At 43.6% G+C, this 17,208-nt stretch overlaps 1 protein-coding gene across 2 annotated transcripts in view; it reads right to left on the reverse strand.

Moving 5' to 3' along the window:
- The window catches only part of prss12 (serine protease 12), a 30,601-nt gene extending 13,429 nt beyond the window's left edge, over positions 1 to 17,172 (reverse strand). The window contains exons 1-9 of one of the 2 annotated variants that reach the window (XM_035530300.2): positions 16,709 to 17,172; positions 14,664 to 14,802; positions 10,263 to 10,441; positions 9,983 to 10,133; positions 8,075 to 8,253; positions 7,842 to 7,983; positions 6,754 to 6,938; positions 3,890 to 4,031; positions 299 to 501 (exon numbers count right to left, since the gene is read on the reverse strand). In XM_035530300.2, coding sequence (XP_035386193.1) covers positions 299 to 501; positions 3,890 to 4,031; positions 6,754 to 6,938; positions 7,842 to 7,983; positions 8,075 to 8,253; positions 9,983 to 10,133; positions 10,263 to 10,441; positions 14,664 to 14,802; positions 16,709 to 17,048 — 1,660 coding nt within the window. In that variant the 5' untranslated portion in view covers positions 17,049 to 17,172. Of the gene's footprint in view, positions 1 to 298; positions 502 to 3,889; positions 4,032 to 6,741; positions 6,939 to 7,841; positions 7,984 to 8,074; positions 8,254 to 9,982; positions 10,134 to 10,262; positions 10,442 to 14,663; positions 14,803 to 16,708 lie in introns of both variants that reach the window. The other variant, XM_081714408.1, reaches the window with a different exon arrangement.
- Positions 17,173 to 17,208: the final 36 nt, after the last annotated feature.

A 17,208-nucleotide genomic window follows, 5' to 3' on the forward strand; every position in this document is an offset into this window, starting at 1 on the left:
GCATGTTCGAATGTGCATAAAAAGTCCAGAAATGTCTGTTTCACATATTCCTGGCTAAGCTTTTTAAACAAACCACTGGTATTGCATTTTCTAGATTTAATGACATTGTAACTGTAATGTCAAAGATGTTTTTAATGTTGACGGATGCATTCATTTGATACATTGAATAGATGGAACCTTTTTCTATGCACACATTCACCTCATTTTCCTCCCCAAACTGTTTGGTAACAAACTTGACCTTTTGTCTCCAGTAACGTCATTAAAGTAGAGAAAGCAAACCCAACACCTCTGATCTTACCTCTGGCACCAGCAGGAACGTCCTCTTGCACGTAGCTGCAAATGACGCCAGCGTCCTCGCTGTGGCGGCAGTTATGGATTCCGAATGGCTGTTTGATGCAGTCAGCCAATGAGCGCTCACCACCTGTGCATTTCACGTTATCAGCATGAATAGGCCCCTCCCCTTCGCCGAAATACGCCATGACGCGGGCCTTGGCGAGACCCCTGTAAAGCGATAAAACAATCAATCAATGAACAACGTGTTCATTACCATTACTACACTTATGGGGAATGATTAACACATTAGGAATTCTTTAAAGAACCATGCCACACCACGTACTACACATACACTTTGTCATTTTTAAAATTTTCTATTTTCTAGTTGTATATTAATATTAACTGTTATGATTTGGATTTTTTTTCGACGTGTCTGAATTGCTGTTGTAAAGCAATCCGGTTTCTGGTTTGAACGTACATCCTGCGTGTCTGTACCTACTGCTTTTCACCGGATTTATTTATTTATACATTTCCGTTTATGCCTTTACGTCATTTTTCTGTCCCTGGAGGTTCTGCGTGCCCTGTCTGTCTGTCGGCTGCTCCGCTTCAGGCGCAATAGTTGTTCATTTGTCACTTTTGAGATGCCGTTCGTTTGTCACTTTTGCGTATCGGTTCATTCAAGCTCCTTTTGTTTCCGCTCCCGTCTGAAGACACTATGCCGATCGCTTGCCAGTCCATCCACCGTTCCTCCAGACTTCTGCAGTCCTGGGCCTCTGGATGTATGGGTGGGACCAGTGATATGGTACCTCCTGCTCCACCATCTGGAGCAAAACGTACCCCACACTTTGCCTCTTTCTAACCTCCCACCAGGACAAACTCAAAGTTGTTACTCATCTGTCGCTCCTTTACAGACGAAGCATCTTTTCTCAATCTCTTAATTGCTCACAGTGATGTCATTAAAGTCCCTCTTACCTTTACTGATGTTCTTCAAAGCTCGCCCTTTTTATCTGTGTCACAACTTTCCTTGCCTGAAGTAAAACCTATCTCTCTGCAATGGCACAGTCTCAGATTTATTTTACCAAGTAGCCCCATTAAAACCAGACTGGTTCCTAACTCCTAAACTTCATTCTAAGTTCTTGAGCACCTGTTCACTGGAGCATCTCAATAACGTTCTCAGGTCATGTGCAACCGAGCTGCTGTTAATACTGCCAGCTCACGTTATAGCCCCCCATCATTATTAGCGTGGGACATAAGCTCAAAATTCCTTTTTTCTACCATTTTCTAACAAATTTGTTCAGCCTCTCCTACTGCTAGTCCTCCCAGATCTCCTGAGCATTGTAAAGTCTTTTTGAGAGTTTTCAGACAAATGAATAGCATTTCCCCAATGCCACCTCTATACCAACTCTACCTCAGCTTCCTGGCAACTTCTCTCCTCTCTCCTCAAGAAGTGCACTAAATTAAAACTCCTCTTGCTTACATATATAACCTTACATACTTCAGCTCCATCTTACTGAGCTGAGTTTCTTCAACCCCTCATGCCATATCACATGCTAAGGTCATCTGGCACTGGGCTCTCTGCTGTACCACAGTTCAGACTTAGACTCTGCTGAGCGTAGGTCCTGTAGTGTCATGGCCCACAAGCTTTGGATCTCTTTGCCTCTACCTGTTTCACTCTGTCCTTCACGTTCCTCCTTCAGGACCGTTTAAAACATCCTCAACAGTCCGACTCTACTGTCTCATCCCTTCATCCATCGGATGAGTTTTTTTTGTTGATGTTAGCTGTTTTTAAGAGCTCGTAGAGTTGGTCGCGATTTCCTAGGTTACCGCCCTCGTGTTGCCTAGGTTAATGCCCTCTTGTTTTTCTTTTGCTTTTCATTGTATTAGTTCCGACCCCTCGTTTGTTTTTTGCCTCCGTTATTGTTCACACTTGTTTGTTTCCCTCTTCTTAGACTCGTTAGTAAATTTAAACCCTGTGTTGTCACTGGTTATTGGTTATATAGCCTGTGTAGATTGTACTAGCTTCTGTCTGTGCCTGGGCTCGGTGTACCGTGTTGTAGCCTGTTTTCTGTTGTGTTTCTTTTAGTATGCTTGTTCTTTGTTATTGTGTTTTTGCAGTTTGTTGTCATTCATTGTGGGTCTTTTCATCATAGTGCTATCGCTCTGGACCATTCTACTGACTCTGATTTTGGATTTGCCCTTAATAAATCTCACTCTTCTCAGTGTTTGCATCTGCCTCACGATATTATTATATTAAAGTACTGTATACACTGATTTGTAAAGTACTATATAATATATGGCTGTTTGTTGTGTAAATCATCTTCAGTATTTGAATAAAAAACATACACAGACCAAAAACAATGAATGCAAACATATACACACTTGTATGAAACTGTTAAAGATGCATTCCTAATCATTGAGCTCACAGGTGAAGGTCAGTTGTACTGCTGAACTAGAGAAAAAGTTATAAAATAACTGTTAAACTAGAGCATCTGTATGCATACATGCACACACATATTTTGAACAAGGACACACTCCATAAGAGCCTTTAACAATTACACATGGGAGCTCTGAGCTACACACTCTGGCACACAGGCTTGTGGGACATCAGAGATGTGAATCACTTATACTGCCATAACTACTGACCTCTGTGACCCCCTTAGGAGAAATGAGTGTGTGTGTGTGTGTGTGTGTGTGTGTGTGTGTGTGTGTGTGTGTGTGTATGTGTGTGTGTATGTGTCGTGTGAACAAGTATATGAAGAAAATCTATTGGTCACACATGGCTGGGTTTCTTTTTCAGTCTTGAGTGTTTATGGATCCGATAAAATCATACTGCAAGCTGTATAAATCTGACAGGCTGTTATAATTTTTGTAATCGGAGGTTAATAATAACACAGCCATGACCCTGTAATCCTTCTCACAAACCTTCGGTTTCTCTCAGGAAGCAGAAAAAGAGAAAAATATGTCTAGCTTTACTGCTGCTAGATCTCTGTCCAGGAGAGCAGTGGAAGAATGGTTTTTATATCAGGTTTTTCCTCTGGTCCTAGTCTTTACTTGTCTTCATCACTTTTATTTATCTGTGTGTGGGTGGGTGTAGGTGTGAGCATTCAAGATCTTTCTCAATCTCTCCGTCTTCTTGCTGTCTTACACACACACACACACACACACACACACACAAACAATCATCTGACCACATTAAGCTTTACGACCTAAGGCTAGTTATATCCTCTCTTAAGACTATGCCTAAAGTCCACACAGACACACACGTACAGAGGTATTCCAGATGGACACTGTAAAGGGTGGGGGTGTGTGGGCGTGTATGTAGCGAGAACAGAGATTGTGAAAGTTGCTGAATTCCAAAATTTCTCCTGTGACATGAAATGTAAAAAGTGCTCTTACTGGAACATGAATCATACCTATGGTAACTACATTTAGTGACATACCGAATCGTTCTTTCTCTCTCTCTCTCTCTCATCTCAAAAACTATTCATTTCACAGTGAAATGTGAAAATGTTAGGCTACATCTCCTCATCCTTTCTAATTCCCTGAGATTTAGTCTTTTTTTTAATCAGTGTTTTTGCATGCTAGCATTTCGTTGGAACGTTGTGTGAGCAGTTACCTGTGGCCTAGCTCTCTGCACACCACCTCTGCATCCTGGTCAGTCCAACCATCGTCACAGATGGTCCCCCATTGGCCAGCGACGAAGAGTTCGACCCGCCCCTCCCTCTCGTTCTCCCCGGCCACCAACCGAATGGGCAGACCTGAGACAGTAGTCACACAGACAAGCGTGTTATACGCTCCGTGAAGCAAACTGGGCAGTTGCGTTCAGACATCTCAGGTGTGTACTGTGTAAAAGGATATCAGAATCCACGTTATAATAACGCATAACCATACACGCACCATTACAAGTGTGATGTGTCTGTGTGCATTTGTCTGTGTAACAGTAAAGTATATAGAAAAAAAAAAACAACTACGTCTGTTTAAATGTGTTTTTTAGATGGGTGCCAGGTTTCAGCTGCTCTCTCTCTCTCTCTCTCTCTCTCTCTCTCTCTCTCTCTCTCTCATTGTTCTGCACATGGTCATGCCAGTATTATCACTGAGGTCCAGCTGGTGCGCTGCTATATCGGTAAAGACGACACACACGCACGCATTCACGCAGACACATACAGTGAGAGAAAGACATAGAGAAGGAAACAGACAGAGTAGGGAAAGGGAGAGCCTTTAGGCTAAAACGTCAGCCCACTCAACTGTAGTTTCTCGCTTCTTGCTGCGTGCGTGTGTGCTGCATTATTAGTGTAACCGGGTGATAAAATATGAAGTGTGCGTGAAACATGGGTGTGGTGATAGGTGTTGAGAATGCAAAAGCGTGATGTCGTTATTCCTCGTGGCGTTGAAAGCATGATAGAAGGTGGAAAAATAGACTTGATGGTTGCACTAGAAGTGTTATCGGGGAAGTCATGCTGGATTATGTGTATGTAAAACGGTAATGAACCTCAGTATATGCAAATATTTGTATATATGGTACAACTGAAAATATGACTGATGGAAAAATGTATAGAGTACTTCACATGTGGCGCGTTTCCATTTGGCTGACCACGTTGTAGATTTGTGGGGCACAGAGATTTTACTCGAGTCAGCAAGGGAAAGGATTCCTAGCGCAAAGGGTGTGAACATTTCTCTGTGTGGTAGGGTATAAATGTGTCCAGGAGAGTATAATTATTGTGTGTTTGAAACTCCCACCAGGTTGGCACTGCCGTCCTATTTTCCCGTGTGGGTTTGTGGTAGCATTTTGGCCCGTGTATGCCGATTGTTCTGTGTTAGCATATGGTATCGTGCTACGCTGTGTACTGGGAGAACATAGCTAGGGGGAGTAACAACATAAGTTATGTTATATTCCGTGTTTGGAGTGGATTAGACTATTTAGGACCGTGTCGGACGGAGAGAGGGAGATATTTCGTTGGGTTTTCACAGGTTGGAAGCGAGTACTATAGAGTAGCACCGTGCGCAGGCAGCTGAGTGAGAGCTACCTCAGATGCGAGTGGTAACAGTAGTAGGGTTGTTTTTATTTTATTTACGGGTTCCTGACTTAAGCTCACCAGAGAGGTGAATGCTTAGTTTGCGATGTCCCATGTTTATGAATACCCTGTAATAGACTGACACGATGTTTTCTTTTCTTAAGTTTTCTTAAGATCCCAGTCAGTGGGATCTGTCGTAATAAAGACCCGAAAGTGTTCGTAAGCCGTTGGTGTGGTTTCTTTCCCCGGCGACCACATTAGCATTACACACACGCGTTGTCCAGGCACCTTGGCCAGCCGCTTGGCTTCTCTCCTAAAGCCAGAGAAAAGCCAGCCATTGTTTCTCACAAGCCTTCCGAGCCTGAATTCCGCCTGGGGAACCAATATAGTTGGGATTCTGCCTGTGGTATGGAGAATTCCGCCCATGTTGGCAACCCCTCTGAGTGACCGTTTGACACGGCTTTCAAGCGTGTTCTCAACAGCTACTTGGCCACTGAAAAACAAAACATTATTTTGTCCCAAAGGGCATCCTGTAGAAGTGTGCTTAATGCGGGTCTTTATGAGCCTGTCAGCACTGGGGAAGGGGCTCTTTGTGTGTGTGTGTGTGTGTGTGTGTGTGTGTGTGAATTCTAAAACTGAAATGGATCTTTAGTCAGACGTGTACTGGAAAATACGCTGTGAGGGCTCCGTGTATGTCAAAATACTGTAGGCAAATGGGGTGTGTGTGTGTAAAAGCCTCTCTCTCTCTCTCGCTCTCTCTCTTTGTCAGTCACACTTTAACAGGACTGGTCTTCATAATTGTCTCTCTCCCTCACACACAAATGCACAGTCTAGTTTGCATCTCAAGAATGCACTTATTATCCAACACACTTTGCTTTCCCAGTGTAGTTTGACTACCAGATTCAGGTAAAACTATCAGCTCTTCATGCAGCACATAGGCCTGACAGCAGCCAGAGCTGTTTAAAAGCACGACTCACTCCATAGTGAATGGGCTTACCATTAAGAGCGGGAGGCTTCGAGCCCTTGTTACATAAAGAAAATTTAAGGTGCATGATTTGTGCACAAAAGAAAGATCTAGGAGAGGAAAAAATAGCCAGTTGTCCCAGTTCATCACATGAACTCTGTGATCTTATAATCTGTCTGATGGAGTTTCTCTCCTCTCTCGCTCCCTCTTTCTTTCTCATGTGAAGCATTCAGTGTGTGTGTGAGAGAGAAAGAGAGAGAGAGAGAGAGACTGCATCTCCATAGCAGCTCAGCAACAAGTGCCCGGCTGTGTGTGTAAGGGATCATGCGGAGAAGCTGTTCCCATGTAAAGGCCTGTGTGGAGCTGGAGTGCATTATAAACCCAGCAGAAACTCCAACACGCCCAAATGCGGTTTGTAGAAATCTGGGAATGTGGCCAAAGAGACCAAAGTAAGTTGTGTGTGTGTGTGTGTGTGTGTGTGTGTCCTCCTACTGGTAGACACACCAGGTCTGGTGCGTTGGGGGCTGCAGGCGATGGCCACGTCCTCGGCGTGTGTGCAGGCGTGTCGGATCCACCCCTGCCTGGCGCAGTGTGTGAGGGCCGGTTCCTTCCCTGAGCACCTCACCGCGTCCAGCAGTGTCGGCCCTGCCCCTGTACCGAAAGGTTCTGCCCTCAGGCTCCTCCCTGACCTGCACCACCACATCAGCACACCAGTCCACCTTCTATCCATATTTCAACTTTCTGTATCAAGCAACACGACAGTGGTAGCTCAGGTGTTAAGGTACTTGCATTGTAATTAGAAGGTTACTGGTTCAAGCCCCAACACGGCCAAATTGACCCTTAACTCTCAAGTGGTACTTGGGCATAATTTAGATGAAAGTGTCAGCTAAATGTAAGCAGTGAATTATGATTAAACTGTCTTCTCAGTCCAGTCCTGGGGAACCCTAAATCAAAAAATCTTTAACAGACTGTCCTAAATCTTCAGCAGAGTATGGCTCCAGCTCAAATATAACATGTCTGATCAACACAGACATCAGGCTTGTTTGGCTTAATGCAGCACTTAACGGACTGCCTGCTTCAGTATGGTGCATATCTGTTACTTTATTTATTTCTTTTTTAAAAGATGACAATCTCACAGGATTGATCTATATATATATATTTGTAAAAAATGTTTCAGAGTCATCACCCACAGGTTTACTTCACCTTCCTGCGTGAGAGACGGCTTGGTGGTGACAGATGTATTCGCATTGGCTAGAATCTCTGCCGACAAACATGTCCCCACAAACTACAGTCAGTACATCACGCAGGCTGATTAAATGTTTCGCGCCTGGGGGATATGCTCACATGTATATCATGACCTACGTTTACACATCTGGTACCAAATTGTGTCGGACTGCAAATCTTATGGTTGACCACTGTTTTCACTTATCATACGGGCACGGATCGGCAATCTGTGCAGCAGAAAATTACTGCGGCCAGACTGCAGCAGTTAACTAGATGTAAGAATGAGTAAATATCTCTAACTCGCGCAATCAAGCCCTAAACCAGTATGTGTGTGCATGTGTCTGTGTCTGTGTGTGTGCGCATATTACCTGTAGCCCAGCTGTCTACACACAACTTGTGTGTTTGTGTCTGTCCAGCCTTTGTCACACACACTGCCCCATTGGCCCCTGTAGTGGACCTCTAGTCTTCCCTCGGAGCCTCTAGATCCGCCCACCAGTCGCACCGAGCCATCTGATCCAGAACACGGAGAGAGCAGTATTTTGTGTGTGTGTGTGTGTGTGTGTGTGTGTGTGTGTGTGTGTGTGTGTGTGTGCGCGTGTACCTATAAGGGGAATGCAGGACACCCCAGCATCCTCCGTGTGGGCGCAGTTGTGTTGGCCCCAGCCGTGTTTGGGACACTGCTCTATCGAGAGCTCATTCCCAGTACAGCCCACCTCGTCCAGGAGCACATGGCCCACTCCAGGACCAAAATATGCCCCTACCCAGGCTTTAGCTGTGCCACTACACACACACACACACACACACACACACACACACACACACACAGAAAGCAATGAACAAGTACTTCAAGCTGGATCCCCTATCCAGTGCTGATGCATTGCAGATGCAGAATTATGGACACTGAATTCAAAAAGCAGACAGTCGCCGTCGCTAATGACACCCACCTCCACACCCACACCCACACCCACGTGCCCCAAACGTCAGGGAGGTTTCAATGAGCCACGCCTGCAGAACGTGAGCATTTTAGGCTTCTCACACAGACACAAACACACACACACACACACAGGGATGGCGACCCATCGTTTGGAGCATGCCTGCATTCATCTCATTAGTCAGAATTAAGACTGAGATACGCTGAAACAATAGAGTTTTTTCATACAGTAACCACACACACACACACACACACTCTCTCTCTCTCTCTCTCTCTCTCTCTCTCTCTCTCCTGATTCGCTTCTTCTCTCAGTCTCTCACTCCAGTCCTCCTTCTCTGTCCCACTCTCCACCACCCTCTTTTCCTTTCCTCAGTGCTCTCTCTCTCTCTCTCTCTCTCTCTCTCTCTCTCTCCCTTGCTGTCACTTTTAGGGCGAAATCCAGTGACATTTGCATGCACACACAAACAACACTTAGGTATACACATGCACTTATTGTACACCCAAACTTGCACATGCACACATTATTTACATACAGATAACTTACACTGTGTGTGTATGTGCAAGTGTAAGTTAACATACGCATATTAAGTAGTATGCACAGTTGTTTCCTATGAATGTATATATGCAGGTGTGTGCACACAAGTGTTTCATTGTGTTTTCCCTCAAACGTCCTTGCATGGAAAAATCCCAATTATTCTCGCTTTCTCTTTTAATCTCTTTCTCCTAACACACATGCAGTGCCTTGAATAAGTATTCCCTTTAATCTTTTACTTAATTGGAATTACATGTCATGAATCTATACTAAATAGTCCACAATACTGAAGTATAAGAATAGTCAATATAGTTTGCAAAATTAATCACACATTATAAATGTGATTGCATAAGTATTCAGACCCATTGCTGGGAAAACACCTAAATCAGTCACCGTCTGAAGTCCACTGATGATTTGAATAGAGTCCACATGTGTGCACTTAAACTGTCATATGACCTTTGTATAAACACACATTGTCCTAGAAGGTACAAGAGCTTGAAAACATATCTGCAAGGAGACCAAGGAGCTATCAAACCAAGTCCAGCACAAAATTATAGAAAAGCATTGATCAAAGTGTATTTATGAAAAAATATCCCCAAAATACGATGGTGCACCATTAAATCTTATTAATGAATAGAACAAATAAAAGCACATGGCACGGCCAAAGCTCTGCCTGGACAAGGTGTCTAAGGAGGGCAATAATCAGAGAAACTGAAGTTATTCTGAAGGAGCTGGATAAGACCTGCAGCTGAGATGGGAAAAGCTGTGCACGTGACAACTATTTCCTCAGACATTCCACAAAGCTGGGCTTTATGGAAGTGTGGCAAGAAGAAACACTTGGAAGGGGGGGCCAAGTGTTTTGCAATTCACCAAGGATCTCCAGCCTTTCTGGCAGAGGAGTCCGGATCTAGATGTACAGAGCTGATTGATACGTACCCGAAAAGACTTACAGGTTTAATTGCAGCAAAAGGTGGTGCAATCAGTTATTGGTGTGTGTGTGTGTGTGTGTGTGTGTGTGTGTGTGTGTGTGTGTGTGTGTGTGTTACCCCAGTCCCAGCTGTCTGCAGACCACCTCTGCATCGCTGTCGTCCCACTGGTCATCACACACGGTGCCCCACTGTCCCGCATGATACACTTCTACACGGCCTTCGTATGGTGTAGCCCCACCAGTAAGACGCACGGGTACGAACGCTGCAGCTACACACACACAAACACACACACACACTTGTATTCACACATCAGAAATAATAAATGTGAGCATTTGGTGTGCACACGTGTGTGTGTGTGTGTGTGTGTGTGTGTGTGTGTGTGTGTGTGTGTGCATACCCTCCACTGGCGTGCAGGTGACAGCAGCAGCCTGCCTGTTGGCACACTCGCCTCCGTTCCAAACTGTGCGAGGGCACTGCAGCAAGTCCCCTTCCTCCCCACTGCACCCTACTGTACTCCAGTGCACTACCGACAACGGGAGCCTCAAGAGGGCGCTCACGCGCGCTCGGGCCTTATAACTGGGAAGCAGACAGTAGAATATGGGGGAAAGGGCGTTAGAAGCCAGAACAAAACAGATCAGAATGGAAAGGCACAAAAGAGGGAGCAGGAGTGGAAGGTCATATTTCACTCTTGACGACGGATGCTCCGTTTTCTGTGTATTTGTTATCCGTTGCGCTGTACTTCTTGCAGTGAGGACGAATCCCCTCTGCTTTTTCAGACTACAACTAATGCTGCTTGACTTGTCATGATGTTACAGTTGTGCAGTCATACCGTCACGCTTACCAAAGATTCAGAACATGTATGCGAATTTGAACAGGACTCCCGATAAACCGTTAAGCGTCAGGAACTTATGCCAGCTCCGCCACACTGATACAGGTGAGTGGATGTGAGGTTAGAGTTTAACACGTGGGATTGGGCGGTGGGAGGTAGCTGTTATGCAATGAGCTCATATGTTATCACTGGTCATGTACTTCATATTGTTAATATGCGTACTTCTTTTGTGTTGCACCATGGTCCTGGAGGAGCGTTATGACAATAAAAAGCCTCTTGATCTCTTGAAGCCCAGAATTTCTCCATACACATTTACATTTAGTTTTTCTAGAGTTTTACATAAATTTATTTATTTATTTATTCTATAAATAATAAATAAAATATTGCTTTTAAAATAAATAAAATATATTATTTGCTTTCCACAAGGGGCATATGTGCCAACTCCACCCAGGTCCTGGCTGGCCTCAGAATCGTGAGACCTCTACAAACAGTTATCCAGTGTACCAAGGTGACTGATCCTGGAAGCTATTTCAAGTCATCTCATTAATCACCACAGGTGGCGGGTGGGAAATGGTATGCCTACTGCTTGCAAAAACTGTCCTTGGTCTTCCCTACATTTATTTCCAAAGTACTTCACTGATGCCAGGTGTGGACAGCAGAGGTGTGCTTTAAATATTGTACCTCACCAAGAGTTTCATGCTCATGTTGTAGTCCAAGCAAAGCAAAGCATTATCATCCTTATATTTTAAAAGATAAAAATCTGGTTCACAAATGTGAAAAGCGTTTGTATAAATAGACAACAACACGGGATAAAACACAACCTCGAAGGGCACGGCTGCCTACTCTGACATCTTCCATTAATAACTACCCTTTGAGGGTGATTTGTGAGAAATTCTTCAGTCCCTAGAATGACCCAAAAATCAACCAGATGCTGCAAAAGAATATGCATCTTAATAATGATAAGAGCAGAGTTCAAATCTTAATCTAATCTAATTAATCTTCTAATTAAGAAGGAACAAGGGAAAAAATTATCAACATGATAAAAATAATTAAATAAGATAATGGCATAATGGACTACTATCCAGTCAACTATTAGCTACTATGCAGTTTTAATTAGATGGTATGACATCGCTGCATCATTTTAGTGAAACATACAGGTCAGTCCTTGATGAACCCCATGATCTTTATAGTTAATTGTGTCATGATGTAATATTTATCTTGAAATCAATAACCTCATCCTTTTACTTCGTCTTGTGCGTGTGTTTTGGGCAGATTGGTGTTTCTGAATGAGGGTGTAAAACCCAGAAATGGGAAAGCATTAACTGTGTGTGAGAGAGTGAGTAAGACTTACCAGTCTCAACATTTAAAATTAATGAAGCCAATAAATATGACTGGAAGAGCTGAATTAATTATTTACAAAGAACAAATTATTTATACCCTCTTAAGGTCAATAAATGAAAGGTTATGTGTGTGTGTGTGAGCGAGCAAGCGGGTGTACATACATCATGTCATGTTATTAATGTCATGTCAGTGAAGCAATGCCTTCTCTCTGGCGCTCACGTGTGTGTGTGTGTGTGTGTGTGTGTGTGTGTGTGTGTGTGTGTGTGTGTGTGTGTGTGTGTGTGTGTGTGTGTGTGTGTGTGTGTGTGTGTGTGTGTGTGTGTGAGCCAGGGGACATCAGACATCTCACTGCTCACGTCCTTGAGACGTGGTAAGTTGACCTTCGACCTTTTGAGAGACAGCGTGACATGACAGGGTCAAACCCCAGGGTCACTCCAGCACGCAGTCCCACAAAGGTGGTTTTGTGGTTTGAGTAGAAAGAACACGGAGCACATACGGATGCTGGAATTCATAGATTCAGTTCCTAACATGAGTCAGTTGCATTTTACAGATGTGACTGAACTAGGCATCTTGAACAGATTAAGATGTCATGTCTAAACGCCTAGGATGCAGTCTTAGTTAATTAGTGTCTCAAAGCAGCAATTGGGACACCGCCAAGGTAGTAGCAACCTTGGTAATGCTGGTATAAAAAGGATCCCCTTGAGTGCTTGATCATGTGTATTTGAGATGGCCTTAGTGGGATGTGACAACATAACACAGGTGAAATTAAATGTTTTGAGTGACAGACTGTGGAGGAGAGATGGATGTTTTGTTTTTTTTTCTCATGGAGATGCTACAAATTACAATAGGCTGTCAACATAAGCAGAGTTTTACATGATAAACACAGCTTAATTTCAACAAAGATTCTGAAGCATCTTGCTCACTCTCACTTCTTTCTGCCATTTTTTCAAATGAATTGTGGGTGATTAAAGGTCTGGAAGGAAACACCAGTGATGTCCTTCAAATTCTAACAAATGAAGGATGCATTTCTCGGCTGCCTTCAAAGAATCCTATACAACGTTACAGCCTTAAGTGAAGGACCCTACACAACATTACAGCCTTCAGTGAAGGACCCTACACAACATTACAGCTTTTAGTGAATGACCCCACAAAAAGTTACAGACTTTGGTGAAGAACCCCATACAGTGTTATAGCCTTCATTGTTATAGTCTTCAGTGTAGGACCCTACACAGTGTTATAGTCATCAGTTTAGGACCCTACACAATGTTACAGCTTTCAGTCTAGGACCCTACACAATGTTACAGCTTTCAGTCTAGGACCCTACAAAATGGACGCATAACTTGAATAGTGCCAGGGACAAGTACCTAGACTGGGTGTTGCATTTGATTCAGTTGCCCCTTAAAACTGCATTCCCTTTAATAAATTATGTCCTTGGCCACGAACGTTCACTGATCAGAATTCAGCACTGGGGCTGAATGCTAGAGATTCACAGAGGCTTCATGGCAGCATCTGTCAAGCTTATTGGCACTGAACATAAGAAGTGTCAGCACTATGGCTTAAAATATATTTGTAATACAATATTTAATTTGATGAAAAAGAATGTTTTGTTTCACAGAATGCCAGTTGTGCTACATTTATTATTTCCGTGTCATGTAACAGAGCCTAAATATAAACGCAAAAAATAGTCTGATTCTGTCATTAGGAACATAATACCTTTCAAGTTATTGACTAAACAAGCATGTTTTTACTCGCATTATTACTGAATAAATGAAGCAGACAGCTTTTAGGGGAAACAGTTAAAAATATTTTCAGGGTACTTTCAAAAAACAGTGGAGACAAAATCAGCCAGCGTCCCCAGCATAAATTACACCTTTGGATGGACAATGTTCAGTGATGTAACGACTGAGAAATGTAGCCTACTATGGCTTCATCATAGGCTCGGAGAGTGCTTTAGTGAGTTATGTAAAACGCACACGGTAGTGAGTGAAGCCCCGCCCACTTTTGTAATTTTGGTTGTAGTATTGGTTGTTTCTCTCCATTCTTAATAAGAGATAATGACAGAGGATGGGCACCTGGTAATGCAACTTATTTATAGTTGTATATCATCATATATTTTATCCAGTTGTATATCATCTAGTCAGTGAAGGTTTTTGTGTGTGTGTGTGTGTGTGTGTGTGTGTGTGTGTGTGAGTGTGTGTGTGTGTGTGTGTGTGTAGGTGTATGTGTGTGTGTATGTGTGTAGGGGTAGGTGTGTGTGTGTGTAGGTGTATGTGTGTGTATGTGTGTAGGGGTAGGTGTGTGTGAGTGTGTGTGTGTGTGTGTGTGTGTGTGAGTGTGTAGGTGTGTGTGTGTGTGTGTATGTGTGTAGGGGTAGGTGTGTGTGTGTGAGTGTGTAGGTGTGTGTGTGTGTGTGTGAGTGTGTAGGTGTATGTGTGTGTGTATGTGTGTAGGGGTAGGTGTGTGTGTGAGTGTGTGTGTAGGTGTGAGTGTGTGTGTGTGTGTGTGTGTATGTGTGTAGGGGTAGGTGTGTGTGTGTGTGTGTGTGTGTGTGTGTGTGTGTGTGTGTGTGTGTGTGTGTGAGTGTGTGTGTGTGTGTGTGTGTGTGTGTGTGTGTGTGTGTTTTCTTACGCTTGGCCTAGCTGTCGACACACCACGGCTGCGTCACTGTCATCCCAGCCATTGCTACAGATCGTCCCCCACACCCCATTCATATACACTTCTACTGTACCATCCAGCTTGGACCTGCCTCCCTGCAGGCGCACAGAGCCTGCGAACAAACACACACACACACACACACACACACACACATATGCACACACAAAAAAAAGAGTTACCATAATCCAACTCAGAACTCCATCTCCACCATTGTGTACAAACACATACATTTATATATACACACAACCATATACATTGTACATTGTGTATATAAACATATTATACATATATTGTACATACATTGTTAATATATTTTGTATATATATATATAGATATATATTTCTCTGTGCACCCGTTTTCTTTTTCCTCAGTTTGGACAGAGCACTCTCAACCATTTCACTGCGAGTTATACTGTGTATGACTATGTACGTGACAAATAAACCAAACTTGAACATTTATATCATATATTACTGTATTTGTTAGGTTTTACATTTACTTCAGTGACAAACAAATGGCAAACAAAACACTCGCCTTAAACTAAACCTATCAAATAAAAGAAATACATGTACACCTATGAGGACAAGCAAAAAGTTTTACATGGTAATTCAATTGTGAAGATATTTGGTCCTTATACGTATTACAATACGAAAACAAACATACACACACACACGTACACACACAGATTTGCATGCTGATGACCTTCAAGTAGCAGATAGGAGAACTCTTCTTTGGGTGTGTGTGTGTGTGTGTGTGTGTGTGTGTGTGTGTGTGTGTGTGTGTGTGTTTGGTTGCACACCTCTCTGCGAGGTTGATAAACACTCCTGTCATCACACTGTTACAGCGTGAGAGAAAGCAACCACTGTAGCAGCAGTTAAAGCACTGAGAAACGAGCCATTTTACTGCACTTCAAGCATGTTTATTAAAGCACCACTCTGATGTCTCCAACCCTGAGCACCTGGGACTGGAATCAAGATCATTAATCAGCCTACATTAAACACAAAATGATATATAAATAATATCAACTTGTCTTTGGATTAAAAAAATTCCAGTGAGATATTTTGTAACTAAATAACTGTATGCGTGTGTCTGTGTGTGTGTGTGTGTGTGTGTGTGTGTGTGTGTGTGTGTGTGTGTGTGTGTGTACTGTACATGTAGACCCAGTTGTTTACAAGAGATATAAATCACTATCTCTCTCGTTCAAACACACACACGCAAAATAAATTCACCATAGTTTACACTTGACCACAGCAGCAGGTACTACTGTACGTTTCAATAGCTGCAGCTTATTTTATCTGCTCTATAAGGCCTTGTACATAGAATCTCATCCAAAAAAATGTTTAATCAACAATTATATTAGTTTTAAGATGTTGCATGGATACTTTTGATGTTATTATTATTATTACAATGTTATAAGGCCGTAATTGTATCACACAATAGAGGTTCCGACGCACAAGTAGGCGTGCAAGCTTCATCCTGTTACAGAGGATTATACGGTTTCCACGGGCACCACGGACACACTACATGGTCTATCCCTTTATTAACGCCCGGCACTCTAAAAATACGCCCATTTACAACCTCGAACCGGAGACTATTGTATCATTTTATGTCAAGTAGACTGCGGCTTTACCGCACAGCTACAGCTGACCTTTACCTAAGTAGTGGAAAAAGAGTTCGCAAGTCATTGCGCACTAGTGTGTGCATTAGTTAACAAAGGTGGGGGTCACGCTAGGGTCTGCATACCTGGGGACGCATACCTTTCCCAAGAGCTTCAGTCAGGGAACGTTTGCCTGAACTTGCCTTGATTTTTTTATATATATACCCAGCACGTTGCAGTGCCACTCCTGTAACATGTCCCAAATAAATAACTTGTTACCAGCGAAGGTAATCTTTTGGACTGACACCTGCAACGCTTTCGTCTGAGACACTGAGCTGGCTGAAAGTTGCACGGATAGTAAAGTGCATGCGGTTCAGAAGTTGGGTTTTGTTGTTTACAGACTGTGCCGGGTGCGTTCGTGTACCTTGTTTGCAGTCGCAGTATCCCCAATCAATGCGTCCGCGGCTGTTTCGAAAGAAACACCAGGGCCGAATCCTCCCGTCCGGGTTACGGCAGAAATTGTGCTCCCCAAGTCCTTTCCCCGGATACCGGTCCGTTATACCGGTCACTTCACTCCAGTTCATGCATGTTACTCCAGATTCAGTAACGTCAATGGACCCCTGGTAAAAGCCAACCTTGCCTTTGCTCTGAATACAGCGCGTAAACGGGAGGACGAAGGAGGGAGAACCGTGACTGAACCGACACCACAAGACACCGAGAAGCAGCAAGCAGGCGGCGAAGCGACCGCGAGGTCTCGTGTCCATCGTGAACGCGTATGTGTCGCCAGCGCCGTGACGGTAACGCGTCCAGCCAGCGCCGTGACGGTAACGCGTCCAGCCAGCGCGCCCGTTCAAGTGGCCCTCTCATCTCCTGCCTTGGCTTGGAGCCGACAGCGAGCGGAACAACACGCCAAATCTCCCCCGG

The sequence above is a fragment of the Electrophorus electricus genome, chromosome 5, assembly GCF_041902795.1.
Source record: "Electrophorus electricus isolate QZ-2024a chromosome 5, ASM4190279v1, whole genome shotgun sequence".
NCBI lineage: Eukaryota > Metazoa > Chordata > Actinopteri > Gymnotiformes > Gymnotidae > Electrophorus > Electrophorus electricus.